The sequence below is a fragment of the Uranotaenia lowii genome, chromosome 3 (genome assembly GCF_029784155.1).
Source record: "Uranotaenia lowii strain MFRU-FL chromosome 3, ASM2978415v1, whole genome shotgun sequence".
NCBI lineage: Eukaryota > Metazoa > Arthropoda > Insecta > Diptera > Culicidae > Uranotaenia > Uranotaenia lowii.
Window position 1 is genome coordinate 361,260,583 of NC_073693.1, and position 21,970 is coordinate 361,282,552.

Consider the following 21,970-nt stretch of genomic DNA (forward strand, 5'->3'; position numbering starts at 1 on the left):
TTTTTGATGAAATAAACTTTCACAAACCCAATTTTTGACAAACAATTTTAAACTGAATTTGATTTTCTTGTTTTATTTTCCAAATAATGTGGATAAAACTGGGCAAAATCCAAGTAGTTTTTTCACAATATTCGGGCATGCGCAAAATGCTGTATATCTAGGTTTATGTACTTTTAATATCGTACGTGGGAAGCATTAATTTACAAAAGCAGCAATTCGAAAAGTAACATTTACTAAAATTATCCAAAAATCTTTGTCTTTTAAACAAACCGTGAACATTACGCAGGGATCTGGGACAAATCTTAATAATAAAACTTCAAAACTTTCACAAATCGTAAAATTTAGGATTTATCTTCCTTAACCGCTACGCTTTTGATATTTTTCGACCGAAGAAAGCTTTCGTAGCTAATCATTTGTCTTGGTGCAGAACATCAATCTAGAGGAACTCGCTCAGGAATGAAAAGATAGGTGTTTTGGGCAAAGTTGTAAATTCGCATATTTGGATATAAAATTTAAAGGCGAGAGATTTAAAAATAGCGCGATAATAACAATAACTTTTTGTAGAGCATTTTTCAAGTATTTTTTTTTTAATTCAACCGTATCTCCTTGGGTTAAGATTGTAGAACTTTGATATGCTAAGCAAAGTTGTGTATTTTGTTGAGATAAATAACTTTGTAGAAGAAACTAAAGCTCTAAAATGCTAAACAAGAAAGTTATGATTTATATCTCGCTATTGGTGGACTTCTAAACTTTATATTTCATATCAAAATATGCGCTTTATTATACAGAGCACTGTTGTCGAAAACACCAGCATTCTCTTCCTTTGGCGTTATTAATTTAGTTCCGTTAGATTTATGTTCTGCATTGTAAATTCTGACACACTTCCAAACATCGATCCAGACGCAACCGATGAAGACAAACCGAGTTTTCTGTAAAGCTTCTCTTTCGACCGAGTGCGAACGAATTAATCTGCACCGAGAACGCACTTCATCAGTTTGCTTGCTTCTCTTGCCCACACTTGGGTGGACGCTTGGTCGCTCTGGAGGAAACGGAGCATTTTTTAAAGATTCTCTGCTTGGGAAGAGCACAGCGAAAAAAATACACGCTCTTACTCTGAACGGGCAAATCTGAGGAGCGATGCCAAGCATGCTTAGCCACAGCCCGTGGCGTAGAGGATAGCGTTCAAGTCTTCTAAGCCATCGGCCATTTGATCGATTCCCGGTTACGGCATGCCCAGTACACTACACTCTCTGTGGGTTGGTGGTTTTAGCATTTGTAAGATGCAAGCAATCATACCCCCGAAAGAAGTACTCTTAGAGTGAAATAATAGGAATTTCTTCGAGGAAACATAAAGTTTCATAAGATTCATTGTTCGTTTAAAAAATGCTTGAAAATGTTGGGTTACATTTGAGGTATTCTCTTGTTTTATTTTACTTGTTAGTAAAGCTATTGTGGGTTACTGTGGTCTGGATACGTTCAGACTCAACTACAATTCCCCGGTGTTTTTTTAAATTGCTGTTATGTAGGTAGGGGAGAGTGGGGATACTTGATCCCCTTTTCTTATTTTTACCATATCTTTTTGGAAAAATTTAGCAACTCGCCGTCTTTGACATTTTCTGACAGCCTGTAACTTCAAGTTTCTATGCTCCAAAAATTAGAACGATACTTGAACCCGTTGATGAACTAGAAGCATTTTCGTGGGAGTAAAAAAATTGAGATTTTTCTGAAGTTAGGGGAGACTTGATCCCCTATTGAAGAAGACTTGATCTTTTATTCAGGAAGCCGTAATCCTTGTATAAAAATCAAACAAAACCCCAAGATAGAATGTTATTTGACTGTTTTGGTCATGTTTGTTCTCATTTCACAATTTATAGCAGACATAAGAAGAAAATTCTATAACTTTGTCTCAACGCTAATTTCATTGCATACTTAAAGGCGCTATTTTTTATAATTAAGAGAAAATTAATTATTTTTACTCTTCTCTTCAGACAATTGTTTGATAAATATTAGTTTTTGGATAAATATTAGTAATTTCGCAATTGAGCAATCATAACGATCAATTCAGAAGAAGAATATGCCGTTTGGAAGGGGGATCAATTGTACCCAACTCTAGGGGATCAATTGTACCCATAATCAACATTTTAGAAAACTTTTTCTGAAAAAAGTTGAGAGTTATCCATTGCTTTGAAAATATGGCATTATGAAGTTCATTTTACGCTCTAACGATTGATACATTGGAACAAATATTTTTTTCATAATTTTCCCATGTAACGAACATTCTAAAGTGATGAAAAAAGATTTTCAAGTTACATTTTGTGAAATTTTTCAAACAAAGTTCAATTACTCAAACAATTATTTTGTTAAAAAATTTTAAACTACAAGCATTGTTATTTTGATCATTTTGGCACATTTTACTAGAACATTTGATCTTTGTAAGACATTCCAGTTTCGAGATATAGCTAAGGAATCAAGTATCCCCAGGGATCAAGTATCCTCATTCTCCCCTATATGTAAACAAAAGAAATCGTTAAAAAAAGTTTTAGACAACCGGGAAAAATTATCGAAGCTTAAGCATTTGTTTTGCATCTGCATCTGTCAAGAAGCTTCATCCGAGTCTATTGAATACCCGAGAGTGGTTTAAAGAAACGGGAATGTCTAGGACCTGTTTTTGACATGTTCGAAAATAGTCTTGTTTCGAGAAAATCGTTTTAAAAAAATCGTATAAAATAAGATTGTATAAAAAAATCCAGTGTTTATTCATGAGTTCAAAATAATCCCAATGCATTTGTTATAAATTACTTTAATTTTCCATTTTTTATTCGCTGATCAACTAAGAAAAAGCAAAAAATGTTGAGATGTCAATCGTCTTGCTTTTGTAAACATTTTCTAGTTTTTTTTACATTTCCCCTTTCTCGGTAACTTCAAATGTCAAGCTTTTTTTCGGTCTTAAACCACAATTGTGTTAAGAATCTTCAACATCGATTTTCTCGAAACTCTTCAAATAGAAAAAACACCCCTTCAAAAGTGACGGGACTTTTGTTATTTTGTTTTGTTTACATTTGACAGTTCTCTCCGGTGTCTTTGGAGACATTTGGTGGCTCAACCAAAAAACTTAAAATTGATTCAAAACTTTCGCTGCAACTTTACAAACTTTCCAGGGTTTAGCTAGTACATCTATTCATCTGTGGATGAACCTAAGAATTTCAACTCAATTCTATCGGTCTTGAATGAAATTTAAAAAAAAATTAACCTCAATAAATTTTACATGCACCTTAAATACCTTTTACTTTTACTTTTTTATTTGCCTTTCTTTAATTTGTATTTTTTGTTTATCGTCACGACAGATCTATGTAAATTAAAATGGATTTCTGTTTGTCTGTCTGTCAGCCTGTTTGTTCCCTATAGTCTCAGAAACTACTGAATCGAGTTATATAAAACCTGGCTGGTCTTGGAGGCCGGGGAAGGTTCTTTTTATGGTTTGAGACTTCTCCCCCTTCCTGAGAGGTCTCTGGAGTAAAAGACACATGTTTACATAACTCGGGAACCGATCAAGCAAATGGTACTAAATTTGGCATGGAATGGTATTTGGGTACGAGAAATGTTTTTTCTTATTATTTGAGACCCCTCCCTCATTCCTAAGGGGAAATAGAAGAGGGAGAGGAGGGCTTCCATAAGACTTTTTGTAAATCTGAAGAAAAAATCGAACAAATGAAACCAAATTTGGCATGGGATGGTATTTTTTAGAGTGTTGTTAGGGAACGATAAATATTTCCGTGAATCTTATTTATCTCTCTTTCCTTCCAGTGATGAGTTAGGAAGAGTGAGTGGGGCACCTGGTTTTTATTTTTAAATATATTCAAGTTATGTGAGGGTATTTGAAAAAAAAAAGATATTTTTATGATTATTTGAGACTCCTCCCTTCTTCAATTGGGCAGAAGGAAGGAAGAAGTTGACTCCCATACAATTTATATTGCATATCTCGAAAACAATGTAGAACAAAAAAGGTATCTATTTATATTTGGTACCACTCCCTCCTCCCAGTTGGGAGACAGGAAAGAGAAAGGGGCTACTTAACAATTTTTTTTCAAAATTTGAGAACTATGCAAGCAAATGGAACCAAATTTGGCATGGGGGCACATGTTTATTTGAAATCCCTCCATTCTTCCATTGGGGAAATAAGAAGGGAGATTATTGAAGAAATTGAACCGAATTCCACATTGAATAGGATAAGAGCGCGAGCATGAGTTGAGACCCCTCCCGCTCTCCAATGGTAAGAGGGTGGAGGGAGAGAAAGGCTTTTTTTTTAACAAAGTTTGGGGATCACTCTAGAACTTATTATTCAAATTTAACTCAAGAAGTGTATTCATTTTTTTAATTTTTTTTGAGAAATTTGCTCTGAAAGCTGTCTTAATCCTCCAAATGGTGGGTTTAATTCGATCGAACTTTATGAATATTTGAGAAAAGTATCAATTTATTACATTCAACAAATCGCTGTTTTTGTTTAAATTTTGATTTCAATTTATTTTATGGTGATTTAGTTTTATGACGTCACAATGCGCCATCTTCTAAACAGGTTTGCTAGGCGTTGTGACGTCACGAAGTTTTATGTTCAGCTAAATGAAATAAATCAAAGTATCTTAAATTTAATGTCAATTTACTGAAAGAGCTTAGAAACTTAACAAATAATGTGATTTGGTGATGAAATAGATCCATTTATTCCCAAAAAATTAAGTACATTGAATCCAAAAAGACGCAGCAGATATGGTTTGATACACTGCGCACATCAAATTTATTCGAAATTAATTTGTGTGATCTCGAGAATATTATAAAAAAACATTATTAGGAAAAACTTATTCGAAATAGCGTTTAAATGCTTTTCTGAATCTTTTTAATATTTAATTGCAAAGAAAAATAAAAATAAATGATAATTATAAAGCCTTCGATCTATTAAAAAATTGTTAATGAATCTTAGAGCGCCCAAATCAGTCGACTTATGAAAATCTCAAAAGTTGTAAGCTTAAATCCAATGCTAAATTTGGGAAATCGGGCTACGGTAAGAGATGGCTCAATGAAGTTTGTTTGAAATTTTGCAAAATTTTCTTTGAAAGGAACATGAAAACCCACCAAATTTTTAAGTCTCTATCGGCCGATTTCTTTTCATAATAGTTTTTCAGGAATTTTTAATTATGACAAATATTTCATCCCAAGGACCCGTTTCGATAAGGGGGCGATAAAAAAAATGAGTTTCAAAAAATAGCTTCTGAAGGGTCAATCAACGAAAATGCATGAATGGTCGTAAATCGACGCTTAGAAACTCGTTTTTGAAGCTTATTAACTGTTATATGATAGCTCTAATCGAAATGCGTTCTTCAAATGAAATATTGTTCATCAAAATTCACATAATTCCATACAAACTTCAGGTTTGTTGAGCGACTCCTTTCGTAGTAAAATTTTGCTCAAAGCTTGTGCAAGTACCCATGAATTTTAATTTGTTTAATTTCGTTATTCAGTTTAAAGTCTCTTTTGAGGGATTTGTTGTGAACAAGGGTCCGATTTGGATTTTCTAGTAGCATTCTTCGAGGAGAAAGTTTCAATAAAGGACAGAGTTTTTCAAATACTTTTATAAGACATTTATAACCTTGGAAAGATTTATGAATTTGTTTGATATGAATGTTTATTCATAAAGTTTACCATGTGCAAGTTTTTTTTAATCTCATTGCATTCATTTCATAGATACTAAATTTTGTTTGACCATAATGCTAACAATTAATAGAAATTATTAGCATATTTTTTTATTCCAATATAGATAAATTGAGAACTTTATCTTCTTGCAAGATTTTTATTCAAATCGAAAATAACTACCTGCTTTATGATTCAAGAAGATTCTTTTGAAAAATCGATGATTTGTTTATTCTCGAATCAAGTGTTCAACAAGCGCGATTTCTTATATTTTTACTGGGGATGTTTTAAAACAACGCGGTTGCCATAAAAAATTAAGTTTCTTAGTTTCGTTAAAAATTTGATAATTGAATTCATTTGGCGCATAGTAATGGTAAAACTTGTATTGAAGAAATAGTAGAAAGTAAAGTAGAAGTAAAAACACTTGAACGTTTTTTAAAAAAGAAAATCAATTTTTGTGACGTCATTCACAACCTCCTGAACCGATTTTCATCCTGAAAATAACATTGAATTTCTCTCCAAACATTTGAAGAGGCGACTAATTTTCGACAATATGTGACGTTTGAAGGAACCATGAATTGAAAAACAGTAGAATTTTCGCGAAGTCACTACGATTAAAAATATACACCTTTATAACCGATTCTAGAGCACTTGCAGAGCACTTGCACTTCTTTATCTCTCATGATGCATTATCTCTCATGATGCATTCTGATCATGATGCTTGAAATATGGCTTTTTCAACATCATTTTTCAATTTTTTTTTTTGACATAACTACATTTTTGACAAAATTATGTTTCAAATAAAGAAATATTGATAAAATCAGTGTATTTCTTAAATATGGTCATGCACAAAAAAGGTCTTTTTGTGTCATCTTTTGATGGAAAATGAAGCTCTAGAAATAACCTTTCTAATGGTGTGTAATTAATTTTGTAATAATGAAAAATAAAAATCGGTTCTTCAGTTGATGGGTGCTTGGAATGGGTCTTATGTTATTCAAATTTGATAAAAACCTAATTTCATGCCTACAGAATATTCTAAAATTATTTTTTGAGCATGGGTTCAGGCATTTCGGGGCAGAAGTTAGACTAACACCGTTTAAAAAAAAATATTAAAACAACGTGTTATATAGGCCACAAACAATCGTTCAATATGACGATGTAAATAACCAAATGCTTAAATTTTGTTGCATTTAGTGATTTTCATCGATACCCATGTTAATTTTAGCTATACTATTATTACAGTTATAGGTTAAAAGCGATGGTTTAATTATTTGCAGCGAAGCGATGCGAATTTACAATGTTTTTTCTATGTCTGCATAGCAAAAAACCCCATGTCAACTTTGAGCTCTATATGTTGTCTTTAAGGGGTCTCACACTCATGTTTGTATTGAAATATTCTTTCATTTGTTCTATCTGATCTGAAAAAACACACTTTTCCTGTTCTAACTTGAACAATAAAAGGAGACCGTTTGAATTTAGTTTACAATAATTAAAAACAAATTTATGAAGACCACAAGTTGCAATGAGCTACAAAAAAAAGCAACTGCAACTGACAGCATTTGTGTATAATCATTAAAAAAAATCAATTTTATTTGTAGAACAATCAGTCTCCAATTGTTCAAGTTAGAACCAAAACCACAATTTCTGCAGATTACCAGTACGGAAAATCTTAGAAAATCGTTACACTACGTCGGAAACTTTACTTTATGTAATACCAATTCAAATAATTTTTTTTTAGAATATTTTCTATCAATATTATACTCCATGAATCCATTTCGCGAACGCTAGACACAGCTACCATATGAGAAGTTTCTTTGATTCCATCAAAGGTACTTTCAAGGTGGAAGCTCCTTGGAAACAATTGATTGAATAATCTTGTTTTTTTTCTCGTTGAATATTGAGTCTCCATCCTGATAAGCTGAAATCTTCAAACAACGTTGATTTCCACGCCTTTACCACCTACATAGGCAGTAGAACGCTCAAAGATATACCCACAGAAGACCGAGCATTAGGCTTATTATTCCGTAAGTCGTTAATTAGATTAAACGGCTTGATGGGAACGTCAACTTCCACGCCGCTGCTGCTTATTCTGAACCAAAAGCTGAGGAAGAGCAAGGAACCTACGTTAGGTAGGTTACAACAATCTTTCACCGATGTGAAGGTGGGTGGGCATGTTACCGAATATCCTGCAGCCTGAGAGCGTACAGCGTAGTTGGTGCTTTGGCCCCATCTTTAGAAGGATTAGATTTCCTGCCATGGCGAAAAAGACGAAACCCATGTCTACCAGACCGTGACTTGCTTTGAAGTTCTGAAACACATTTTCAGTAAAACGGGTAGCAAAAACGAATCTCCGGTTTCCGAACGGACGAAACCCGTTTCCCGCTTTCAGTATGGCACACTTCCAACATGTTTCAATGAGTTTGCCATGTGTGTTCCGAAAGGGAGGATTCCTCCGGGGTGGAAAAGATGGCACGAACAGGACCAAACATGATTAATGGCTGTCCTCAATGGGTTTGCCATTTGCAAGTGCAAAATGATGCAACATCCACCGGTGGAGATGTGTATGAAAATGGCCGGCAGCATAAGTACGGGAAAATGCAGGTGACCCATGTCCGGTCTGTCCAAGCCATCGGCAATTGGATGGCACGTTTATCGTCATTTGTTGCTGAGTAGGTCACTTATCTGCACTGCAATTTGGATCATGCGGATCGTTGCCTACATTTCGGCGTTGCCAATTTTTTTCCGGCGTTGCCTTTGATTCTTGATTACAGTTGTTTTTTTTTCGAATTGAAAGGGCCCAACAACTTTTTCATCGAGAAATTGTGAATTTCATTGGGTGTTGTCCAGATGAACCAATCAATTGCCTTAGTTGATAATATCAATTGACTTAAATTAGGACCAAACTAGGATGAATTTGAACTTCCATAAAAACAACAGCACCTCCTACGCCTCTGAATTGTGAGATAAAAAAAACAACCAACAAAGGTAGGATCCATTTTCTTGAATGACCATTTGAAAAGGTTATATTCAAAAGCACATCGCACACTTCTATTGTTTGCCGAATTGCTCTTCCAGAGCCGATTATTCACAAACAACTCAGTCAGGTAGCTAGGGCTGAGTACCTACCTACTCACTCAAGCTACTGAATGGGGAGAGCAGATTTTCCACTTGACTTTTGTCACCGGAATCGTCCCTTTATTCATGCATTTTTTGTCTTGTTTGGTGGCTGGAGACGGAACAAAATGACAAACATAAACCTTTTGATTTTGGGGTAACGTTTTGTACAAATATACAGTAGATACCAAGGACGTAACAAAAGGTAAGGGACAGGTTTGACATCAATATCAATGCAAAAAAATTCGTTTGAAAATTCATTACAAACAATTGATACATTTGAGTGTTACAGAGCCAATTTTATAATCACTGTTAGGTTTTAATCAATAACTTTTTCAAATGCTTTCACTATTTTTTTTAACAATATCAAAATATAAACTCGTTGACAAATATTCTACTTGGATCACATTTGTTAGAATGAAAGTGCATTTGCCGTCGAAAAAACAGAAGGTCAATTTAAAAAAAAAACGAACACACACATATAGGATCTCAGTGAAACTTCATGTTTCTTTGAAGAGATCTAATTTTTTTTTACTTAACTCTAAGGCGTACATCTTTCATGGATATTATGGCTAGCATCTTACAAATGCTTAAACCACCAGACCACAGAAAGAGTACTATATGTGCCGTGATCGGGATTCGATCTCATGGACTCTGGCTTAGAAGACTGGAACGCTATCCTCTAGGCCACGACCGGCGGCGCTTCAACAAAGGCAATTCCATTTGGCCTCGATGTTGAAATAAACGACATCACTCAATATCGTACGATCAATACTCTAAGCTAAGGTTGCCAGATTGCCGTGATTTCATTGGAAAAGCCCGAATTATGCCCGGGATTATTCTCATTCTCATTCTCAAATCAAACTTAAATAATCAAATTGTGGTGTAAATTTTTGAATTTATGAGTCCAAAATGAAATTTTTTGAGCAAATTTTATAAAAATCATCATGAAAGGTTTTTTGAAAGCCTAAAATATTCCAAGAATTAATGAATAATTCATAGGTTTTGACCAAATTTGCCCGGATATTGCCCGGATTTAGGTCGACAACTTTAAAATCAAATTGCCCGGATTTTGACAGGTTTTTAGATAAAACGGTCCGGATTAGTCCGGCCCGGATACGTGCTGAAAAAATTCTGGCAATCTTACCCAAAGCCCTCCCATCAACTGTGTAAATGCGTTTGCAGTTTTGCATAATTGCTGATTGCTGGCGGAATTAATGATGATGCTCAATTTCTGAAATGTATGATTCACTTTCAATTCTAATCTCGTATTTAAAATAAGCAGAAACAAAAAGATTTTATAAAGTTAGGTTTTTCCACTTTTCTAATTTTTTTTGTGAAGTTTTACATTTTTTGCTGTTTATTATTTAAAAACGGATGCTGTAAAGTACTGGATTCGTACCGTCTCCAGATCATTAAATTATCGATCATATATCGATACATTTTTACAATTTTCTGACAATCGTATCCCTTAATTTAATGATTTTTCTTAAAATTCATTTAAAACAGTTGGATTTGGGATCATTGGATCATTGACTGCTACACATATGATGGCAGCTAAATGAGTCATGTTGAATTTTGTAAACCGACCTATATTTTGTAGACTCGCCCAAAACAACAAACCTGTGCAAAATGTCAGCCCAATCGGACCTTATTCAGGAATGCCTCTAAGTGCTCAAGTTTCAGTTTTTTTGGCTCTCAAAAATCACCAAAGAAAATCGGAAAAATCGGTATTTTAATTTTTATGCCAATTTACTTAAAAATTGCATAAAACGTTGAAATCTGTTGTTATCATAAAAAAAATTGTTGTCAAAATCGATATAACATCAAATTTTCAATTACATGAAACGTCGAGATCAGGTGTTATCTTAAAAAAACTGATCAAAAAAGCGACTTTCTTGAAAGTTTTTCACATAATCGGCAGTCTCAGTCCCAAAACTTCGATTTGCAAAAACTTAAGTGACGATACGATTTTTTTATATAGGATATAGCGTGGCAAAACCCAAAAATGCAGAGAACTTCAAAGGATTACGTACAAAACTCATAGCTTTGGAAACCTTGCACCTTAAATATGATCCTCAGTCAATATTTATCTAAAATAAAAAAAATCCACAAAACATGCTTCAATATAAAGGCTGTTAATCACCTGTCTTGTAGATGATTTTATGCAATTTTCAAGATCATGGACACATAAAGTTTAAAAAGGGATGTAAAACCGCACTTTTCAATAAATAATATTGTAAAATAAAAAAAAATATTGTAAGAACTTCTAGTTTATCTGTATCTAGATTTGAGTTTAGCTTAGCTTAGCTTAGCTACTTACATCCACCTGGTCTCATTGAACCCGAATTGCATCACCAAATTTCATCATCAGAATAAATCTTACTATCCCTGATTGGTTCGAAGATTGACATTACAAACATTCCGAATTCCATAATCGCAAGCGTGACTCATTAAAAAAAAGTTTCACATCGCCAATGGTTGCTACTCCTTGATTGATAGAGGCCATAATTGTCCTGAGAGCAAACGAATGATGCCTGGGACTGACAGCACATTCAAAGTGCCCAAAACTGATGCTCTCTCTTTGAACATTATAACGGCGCCGGCCACGTCCTAGTAGTCAAATGGTAGATTTGAAAAGTTATCTACCCAAATTCTTAAATAATCAGACAAAAAATATTGCAAAGTCAAAAAAATGAATGCAATTGATACATTTTTTCTATCATCTACCCTTCACATTGACATTCTCAAAAATCGGGTGATATATCTTTTTCCAATCACTTTGAAATATTTTGTGGTTTTTTTTTTAAATTTATTTATATGTGATTGACAAACTTTCGTTGAGGTCACACACTAAGATTTTGATTTGATCATCAGCAAAAAAAATTACTGGAAATGTTAGCAATCTGCATTTCTGCTGGAAACATACTAACAATATTTATTTAGCTCGTTTTCCAGCAAACAATTCGTATTGCTGGAAAAACAGCAATTGAATTATCAAATTTGGGACTTGTTTAGAGTGTCCATTTCCCGGCCATTTTAGCGTTCCCGGGAATCAAGAAATCTGACGATCCTTTTCCCGGGAATTCCCGGGATCCCGGGAAAATTGAAAATGAAGATTTCAACATGGAGATCTTAATCCTCAACTGCGTGTGAATTCTTATCAATATGGTATTATTAAATTTAAAGCAGTACCTTGTATTGCAAAATATTTCAAATTTTTATAATGCGTCAATGATTTTGCGTGATGATTTTGCTACTGTAAACAGTATCCGAAACGGAGGTTCTAAATGATGAGTGTTGCAAAATAGAACATTCAGATTCTTTCCGTAGCCTTTCATTATTGGTTTTATAGATTCTTTGGCGTTTTTTCACTATTACATTTTCGATAGGAAAAACATGTTGTGTTAACCAGCTATAAGAAAAAAAAATATTTAGGACTAAGCCATCAAGGTCACTGATCACACTGACATGACACTTAGAACACAAATTCAACCATTTTCAAGCTATTTTTTTTTGTCAAAGTTTGTAGGTTTGCAAAACCGACGAAAAAATTGAAAGTTGGATGGCACTTTCTAACTGGGATAGCATTTCTCAAATCGATCGACGCGCACTCTGGAATCGATATTGCGTACTGTTGGAAAAATTATCCAACCAACGAAATCGAGTGTCCAGCCAGTATCGTAGAAATATCATTTTCCTTGCTCAATAAGATTCATTTTTCCAATTTAGCTCGTGTAAATTTGTAGTGTAAAATTTAGAACATTCGGGAACTCCCGAGATTTTTTAAGCGTTTCCCGGGATTCGGGAATTCCCGATTTTTTTTAATTCCCGGGAAATCCCGGGTAGGACACTCTAGACTTGTTATTTTCGTGCGATCGTTAAAATGTAGTATCGGCCAGTTCGGTGTTTTCTTATAAAACCTTTTGAATAAAATTCACAATAAAACTGACCCAGAATAATCAATTCGTAATAATGGCCCGAGGAATTCTAGTTTGGAATGAATAAAACGAATAAATGAAACAAAACAATGCAAATTTCCCTTATTTCGGGAGAAAATTATAACAAAGCAATAATAACAAATTTATTTGAACCGAACATTTCTAAGTTTCCAGAAAAGCATATTTTTCAGATTGCTGACCATTTCCAGCAATTTTGCTGGTTTCTAGCAATTAAAAATTTGCTGTGTATATTTCAACCTACTTTTATACTGTAGAATTAAACAATTTATGTTCTTGAAAAGATAGAAATTCAAGCAAAATTCATGGTTTGGTCGTTGATTGATTGCACACTCCGTTCTAAAACTGACATTAACATTATTTTGTTTAAATTGAACATAATTTTTTCAACGATTAATCACCGTTATTTATGTTTCGCATATAAACCCCGGATGTAACAAATGCGATGATAACAATCTGAGAAGACATAGATAGATGCGTTTCTGAGTTGAAGGGAGCATATCTGAGCGATCACATATCATCTTTTTGTTCGTTCGCACTGCAAGTCTTCATCTTGTAGGGCGAACCATGCCCTACCACCACTACCACTTCATAGTAGTTGGCCCGTGAGGAACAAAAAAATTGATATGTGATGATAATAAAATAAATTCTACCCGCTCATTTTCACTAACTTTCATTTCATCTAACCTTCTATCCATCTATAAAAAATTCATAATCTTTAGGTGTCCCTACTAAAAAAGACATCACTTTTCACCGATAAGGCCGATAAATTAAAGTAACAAACATCAAACATAATTGTGAGAAGGATTCAATCAGGAACATAATCAAAATCACAAAATTAAATGGCAAATCGTTTAATTATGAAACTTTATAAGAATTCAAATACCGATCAAATGTCTTTAAAGTTGCCCACAAAACTTAAAAAAAATGTTTTTGTACCGCCATCCGATAATCCTTGTGTTGATTTTCTGTTTGCGTTATGAATTATCAACTTCTATGTATGTATGTATGTTGGTAATCCACCATGGGTGCGCGGATTCACCGCTGTTTTGCCAAAGTATGTAATCAAAGGCATAATTTAGATAACTCTACAAATCTTCAATGCTGTGAACACTATATATAGCTCACTAAGAGTAAAAAGTGGGACGGCGGAACATTTTCCAAAAAAGCGGGGCATGTCTAAATTTTTGTAAATGTTATGCGCTGCGGGCTAAAGTTAGGTCAAGGTCCTAGCCAAATTTGAGCCAGATCGGGCCACAGGAAGAGGTTGCTCAACGAGCCTGAAGTTTTTAGTTCCGGAGGAACAAGAAAAAACAGTTTTTCATCATAAAATTTGTGTGTAATATTCATCACTGTTAATGAGTGTGGTGAATAAGAGTTAGAATCGTTAAAATCTATGAAACTATAAAATTATTTATTGACAAATGGTTTATTAACCATATATAACTAAGCGTTCATTTACGGTTATGATTATACGAAGTAATATCCTACATGAAACAATCACTTGAGTTTAATTAATTTTTAATCATTCGGAAGTTTCATGCAGGATATTACTTCGTATAAACATAACCGTAAATGAACGCTTTGTTATATATGGTAAATAAACCATTTGTCAATAAATAATTTTATAGTTTCATAGATTTTAACGATTCTAATGGCGTTTTTTTTGCCTTTCTTTCAGAAAGGTATAGTTATCGGTCGATTTGGGAGATCATTAATTATGGGTCTTATACCGTATTTGTTTTCACCACCCGAAAGTGTTGCACCTTCCAAGCTGAAAACGAGCATGAATCGAGTTTTGCATTCATCTTTGTTGGTGTGCGTGAAATCGGCAGTGTCAACAGAAAACATCAAGCTGTCAAAAATCCATTACAGCTGGTATTTGTTTTCGTTTGACTTCGAAAATTGAAATGAAATTTACTTTAGTTGATCATTATCTTTTAAATAATATGAAAATTTTAGCATGAATTTATATATTATGTTGAATTGTGAAGATTTCAGATTTATTTTGCTTGGTAGATTCGCCTCTGGCTCTGATGATAACTGAAATACCGGCTGATTCTGGGCGGTCTATGTTTGCTGCTGCTAGACTGCAGTTACCCCAGCTTGAAGGTTCCGGTATTTTGAACGTTTATTCCTCGCAAATCTCACCTTCGTTCGAGAACCTATTTCCGTTTTCAGATTACAAAAGAAAAATTCTTGAAAGTCAAATTGGCGAACTCGGATCGCGGAAGTCGGGGGAGAAAATTTTGCTAACAGACCGAAACGAACGAAATTCAAGCTCCCAATGCGGGTGTAGTCTCGAACTACCGTTTTTGAAGGGCAACGGGTGGGAATCCGGGACTTGGCGCAACCGAGCATCGTCACCCTAAGGCACAGCTCGAAGCTAGCTTGTAGCAGAGTAGCTTCGATGCAGCTGAACGCTTCTTGCTGTGGAGACCAACTTATAGGACCCTCCCGATCAAGAAAACTTTTCGGTTTGGGCGATTCCATCAGATCTTTGGGTTGGCCTTTTTGCACTCGGATTTGCTGCTCTTTTTCGGCATCGCCTGGAACCGATTGCAGCAAGCCTTCTGGGCACATTTATTCTTGGGAGCGTTGTTTGCTGCGTGCCATCCAGGTGAAATTCTGTTGGAAACGGCACTGGTATCGAATCCGGAACAAGTTTCCGTTCTTCGGGATAATGAAGAGAAACAAACAGCTCGAACCCAATTTTTGCGGTATAGAAATAAACCAACCAGCTGATATTTGTTTACATCGGGAAGCACGTGCTGTCAAAATTCATGATAGTATTGGTGAGAGCGCAAGCAACACCGAATATTTTCAGAGTGTTCCACCGTCCATTTTATGGTGCACTACCAGTGGACTACTCATCGTGAAAACGAGCATGAAACTGCAAAAAGTGTGTTGTGGTATGAGCCTACTTGGTTGAATGATTCAACTGAATCAAAGCAATCGAAAGATTCCTTTTAATTCAACCACGGTGCAAAAGTGCACTACCGGTAGTGCCCCGGTGCACCACCACGTCAAAACGAATTCTCTATTAGATATACCTTTATAGGTATCTATCGAATCAGCTCGTCGATTTCAGACGATGTCTGTTTATTTGTGTGTATTGGTGTGATTTTTTGTAAACTTTTTTTTTGCACGTTTTTGCGAAACTGGGCAGTACAATAAAAATGATTTTTATCTTTAAAAATTTGTTTTTTTTTTAATCCGGATTTGGCTCTGGAACCATCCGAATAAAAAAAAAACGACTTTCGGATTTCGAGTTATTCCATACGTATGTAGGTGTGAGTAAGAACGAGCGCAATGTTTACATGCAGCTGTCATTTTGTTCTCCCTTCTGGATTTCTTCACTCGGTTCTTCACATCCGGATTGCCTTTTTTCGTGTCCGGATTGCACTGGACAGCAGATAGTACGATTTTGCTTGGCTGAACGGTTCAAAACCGCGGCAATAATCATTTTCCCGTTCTTTATTTCAACTGTTTTGCTTTCAGCCAAAAACAGCTGTTTAATGTTTTGACAACAACGTTGAGAGCATTGGTGAACTTCTCGCAAAACTGACTTTCTTCTCAGGGCGACTCCGTCCGTTTTTCGAGCGAACCTAGGTTGCCTCTAGAGCAATAAATGAGCACGATGACAGCAGTTAGAGCGAACCCAGGTTGCCTCTGGTTTGCCTCCAGGTGAATAAAATACGGTATAACTCTTATCCACCACAATGAGGTGTCAAAATGTTTAATCACCCCGACCGGAACACTCAATTCAAAGTGCATGTTATTTCGTCAAATAATAACCGATTTTAACCATTTTTGTAGCGTTAGTTTACAAAATCTTTAGATTTTTCAAATATTTGATTGTGGATAATATTCAAATGATGATTTGGAGAAACCATTCCAAAGTGAGGGAGAAAAAAAATCAAGAAATACTTCAATGCCACGAAGTACTGTTAAGCGGATTTAAATACCAACTAAATTTCGAACTTCCACAGAAACAACCAAAACCTTAATTTTAAGCTCTGTACACCCACAGGATCAACTCCTATCATGGCATGAACATATTTTCACATCATTGGCATATGTGCGTGTGTTGGTAAGTCGGTCAGTTTCAATGCTTCTGCGTTCTACAACTGATCCAGGTAGAACACTTGGCAAAGTCATGCAACTGGCTAGACGAGATGTTTTGTTTTCGATACTCATTCTCCGATCGGTTTTTTTTTATTTTTAAATTGTCTTGTATCTGAGATCGAATCTAATAGGGTGGAAATCTCTGAAGAAAAAAAAATCTTGTTCCGCTTGAATGTTTGTATGTAGCTCGAATCTCTCTCTAATCCAGTGCTGGCACAATCAATCATGTCATCTTTGGTGCAATGCAAGCTAAATTTCATTTTTGGCATATTATTAGCTTCAATCTGCATTGGAATTTTACAACTTTTTCTTTGGGTGTAGATTAAGTTGCTCGAAAACATAGTTTAACTTACCGAATTTCCTATAATTATATATTTAAAGCCGTGGCTTCAACCCGTCGTTATCACTAAATTATTTAAAGGAAAAGGGGGAATCAATTTCTTATTCTTTTTTGAATATTTTTTCAAAGGATTCTAGAATAACATGCTCAAGCCAGATTTGTATATCAAGCTAATTATTATTGAGTGTCTTGTTCTATAGAATCAATATGATTACATACATATGCTAGTACCATACGTATGGCTGAGCTCATAACTCTCATTACCCATCGACTGGAAAAACCCATCCAACCAGATGAGCTAGAACAATAGTTATCTGCTACTTGCCTTGCCGATTGAACAAAAGCTCGCGTACAAAGCCTTCTTCTTTTAATGAACGGAAATGTTCGATCTGGAAATAATCATTCCGGGCACGAGAAGGAATCAATCGAAGAAAAACGAAAACGAAGTTTGTTCCAAATTTCCGCCAAAAACTGAAACCGAAACCTCGGGCAAGTGAATTGAATCGATCTCCGCCCGACTGTTAGAATGACGCCATCATCAGCCGGTTCCTGCCAATCCAAACAAAACTGGGGGTGAGTTATGGGTTCCCCGTTCAATAGATATTTCCTTTTAGGGGATTTTTTTTGTGGTTCCTTTTTCGAAGCTATGGAATTACGCAATGATGGTGGATTGTGAAATCCATGGGAACCGCCACACTGCACTGAATGGATACAGACAATGGCCTAGTGACTAGTCGATGAAGACTGGTGAAAAAAAAGTGAGAAGGAAAGCCACCGGCACCAACACAAAATAACCGGATATCGGTGAATAAATATCGTATTCTGCCTCATATCCGGCGAATGTCATTCGACGACGACGACGCCCCGCCAATGTCAAATGTTCGCCACTGTCGTCGCCGTCTTTTGGGATTTTGATAGCTGTTGTGGTTTTTCTTCTGGGTTCAATCCAAATTTAGGCTGGTTTTTACACAGAAAGACAGACTAGATACAATAGAATGTCCGTTTTTCTAAACGGGGTTAGTGTGATATAAAGTTTTATAGCACGTCTATAGAAGTTCGTAAAACTTTCGATCTGCCCACGAAAATCAATATAACTTTTTTGTCTGATTGTCTGTGGTCGACCATGGTGTTATTTTGTTTCCTTGATTCCAGAACAAACATTTTGTCATTTCTTTTGGAGGAAGACGCTCAAAAAAAGCCTGCGTCTTTGTCGTCGACGACGACAAGAAGACAGTCGGGAAATTTTATATCCCTACTTACCGGATTTGTTGTTTACTTACTGGGCCGATGTGCTGTGAGACGTCGTACCTACAATGTATGTATGTGGTGCACAAACATGGATCAAGACGAAATATTATCAAACCAAAAAGGTGGCTTGCGTGCTTGACATGCAGGGGCAATCAAGTTGGGGCTTCAGGTCGACAGCAGGAAGAAAAAACCAGCCAGGTTGAATCAATATTTGAACTGGAAGGCGACAAGTTGGTGTTAGTCGGAAACTTTAAACGAATTTTCCTAGAATAAAGTATGAGCTTGACAAATATTGACAAATTTTAGTTAACTTGTAGTTCGAGATATTTTTAGGAAATTTATGGAAATAAATTTAAGTGACAGGAGACAACTTTCAGAATAAGTTCCCTAGGGTCGTCATAAGGGCCCTTTAGTTTTCATGAAAAAATCATTGAAAACTATCTTGAACCTATCACAAAAAACTAAGCAACAAAGTGATAAAAATGTTCGCAAAACGCCTTCTAGAACAAATATAGTTTGAAACCACAAAAAGCCCTCAGCTGAATAAAGGCAAAAAACGGCATAAACTGTCACCTTCAGCAAGTCTTTCACTCGCTACGTGTTTTGAGTTTTCCTGAAGTGAAACATTTTAACGAATTGAAACCACCCCCTCGTAAATCTAACCAATGGGTGCAATAGGTTTGGATTTCGAACAGAAATAACACAGAAAACGCAAATTCGATTCAAATAAAATTCACCCACGGAAAAGGTCTTTTGTAACAACGGCGAAGCCGGGCGGACTTTTGTTGTGTGTCCCCTACTTTATAGTTTAGTGTTGTGTTTTGTTGTGTCGACAAGTGTGCCTCCCTCCATTAAAGTTTCAATTCCCAATAATTCGTTCCACCTGGACTTCCGTTGTTCCTCGGTGCAGTTTTTCCAAGTTCCGAGTTTTATCAATACTTTGAATCAGTTCAGCACACCGGTTGTTTTTTTTGTCTTCAATTTCGTCCCTCAGCAAAAGAGAGAGACATTTTGTCGTTCGATTCGGTTTGATCCGGCGAGGGTTGGTGCAATAAAGTTTAACGAGACGCAGAAAGTCCTTCTCAGGAAAAGAAAAAAAAACGGAAATTGTCCTGAAACAATTGCTTCACCGGCAAGATTTCGATTTTATACAAGTTTTCCTTTGCTGGAGCACTGTTTGTGCTCCCGTGCACAAACGATATACTTGATACTCAACTCTTTTCGTTCGCTCTAAAACGAGATATCGGCACCCAACGCGTCAAATTTATGATACTCTGACTTTATTCTTTTGACGGCATCGCCTTTCACTTCATTAATTTTATATGGAATTTTAAGAGTGTTTTAACACAGCAGATTTTTTTGTGTTTGCCTTTCAAAAATTGTTCAGAACTTTAACACATCTTGGCAAACACTAAATAGAGAGTGGTTCTTTGAAGTTTTATTTTGTAGAAATATTTTGAATTAAATTCCATTTTTGATTTGATCATAATTAGTCGATTTTATAAATGTTATGTCATTAGCGACCTGCTCTAGACGATTCAGTTTTGTACTGGCATTCAAATACCGGATCGGTACAAATGTATTCAATTTTTAAAAAAAACTTAATCATGTACCTCAAAGAAGAACATTTTGTATCAACAATGCTTGGGCTAAAGCCGATATATTGAAAGAATTTTATAGTTTGAGAAAACAATCAGATTTGAAAAGATGTCACGTTTGGACACCGGTTAAGCCGATAGGGCAAACATTTTTAAAGAGACCCGCGAAGACACAATGAACACAACCGCCGGTAAGGCTGTTATGGTCGATGAGGCTGAGAATTTGTATACTTAAAAATGCTCTACTAGGTCCGAAATTTCCATAATGTGAGGTCTGCAAAGTAGAAAAAAGACGATGGAGCTGAAAACAAGATTCATTTAGGCTTGTGCCGTTAAGGTCGTTTTTCTTTATTTACAGCAGCGCCTCAAGTTGTTGTAACGAGAAACTAATGACGGCGTTTTTAACTGAAAGGTTTTTTTACCTAGTGGTGAATTTTTGTCAGGATTGGTTCACGCGTTGAAAAGTTGTCCAAAAAGAAACGCTAGAGATGAGAAATAATTCTGCACAACCACATTGAAAACCCAACATCGTCAAGAGGAATTGACGCCAATACTCTCGAACTCTTGAAATCTACTGTGAATACCATGCTCAAACGTAACCAGGATACATTGACGGACGATTGCGCTAAACCAACCAAACTTTGAAGTGGATAATGTAAGCAGTACGTTAACCTTACTACCTGTTTTAATAGGATTCTTGTTTGTACGCGTAACATGCCAAGGAAGTGTCTAAGTCGGGAGAAGGAAGGATCGCCCTTAAACTTCCCGAACACGTCAGCAGCACAGTGCGTTAGGTCAACAGTTTGGTACCTGGAGTGACATGGATTATGAAAGGAGCATGACGGAAAGAATTGATGGATGAAGACAAAGCCTCATTTGGGTTCGAGCGCTAGGTCACGTCACTACGTACTCTGAAGACCAGCTTAGCTTGAAAAGCTTGAACTTACAGGTAGCTGCCATATTTTACCTCGTACCAGACAATCCACTGATTCCCATGATATCCTCCCATCGTGTCCCTACAGAACCCAAGTTCTTGGCTTGAAAATGAATCAGCCAGCAAACAACCCAACAGAGCGCTGAAATATAACCTCGTTGCCAAAAACCCGAAAATGAAAGCTATAGATACTACCAAATCCTGATAGAGTATATCGGCTGGTGCTGATCACCAACCTGACCTCATTCCAAACAGGTACTTTTGCAGTTGGACCGAGTGACATCGTGTCCAATTAAGTTCTTAGGGGTGATGATAGACGACAGACTCAACTTTACGAGTTATGTCGACTACGTGGATAAGAAAGCGGCAATGGCCACGGCCGCACTCACACGGACGATGTCGAACTCATCGGCAATCCACAGTTGTAAGAGGAGGATACTGACAAGCGTGACCACGTCAATCTTGCGGTACGGAGAAGAAGCCTGGAGGCCCTAAACAATAATATAGCCTGCAAAAATTTAGAAGCGTTCAGCGGCTGATGAACCTGCGGGTTATCAGTGGATACCGGACCATGTCGTTCGAAGCCGCCTGCGTAGTGGCAGGCGTCATGCCCATCTCGGTTTTTTGAGAGGTTGATGTCTATTGCTACGACAACAAAGATACGCCCAACGTTCGAGATCTCGCCATCAAGGACACGATGTTCAACTGGCAGCAGCTGTGGGACAGCTTAGCGAGAGCGTCTGATCCAGCACATCGGGAGCTGGATCGGAAGAAGACACGGTGAAGTGGACTTCCATATGACGCAATTCCTGACTGGTCATGGATGCTTCATGAAGTACCACTACCGGTTTGGACATGTGGCTACGCCATAATGGCCACATTGTGGTGATGTAGAGGAATCACCCGAACATGTGGTACTTGCCGCCTGCGGGCCCGACACGCCAGCAGACAACGTGGTGCAGAGGATGTG

At 36.3% G+C, this 21,970-nt stretch overlaps 1 protein-coding gene across 1 annotated transcript; it reads left to right on the plus strand.

Moving 5' to 3' along the window:
* Positions 1-7,732: 7,732 nt before the first annotated feature.
* LOC129754017 (uncharacterized) lies at positions 7,733-21,495 on the plus strand. The gene is made up of 2 exons (XM_055749872.1): positions 7,733-7,840; positions 21,256-21,495. The coding sequence occupies exons 1-2, from the start codon at positions 7,733-7,735 to the stop codon at positions 21,493-21,495; spliced, it is 348 nt and encodes a 115-aa protein (XP_055605847.1).
* Positions 21,496-21,970: the final 475 nt, after the last annotated feature.

Coding starts and splice junctions, on each gene's coding strand:
- LOC129754017 (XM_055749872.1), top strand. CDS start 7,733: ATGGGAACGTCAACTTCCACGCCGCTGCTGCTTATTCTGAACCAAAAG. Junction 7,841..21,255: donor AATCTTTCACCGATGTGAAG/GTGGGTGGGCAT, acceptor CATTCCAAACAG/GTACTTTTGCAGTTGGACCG.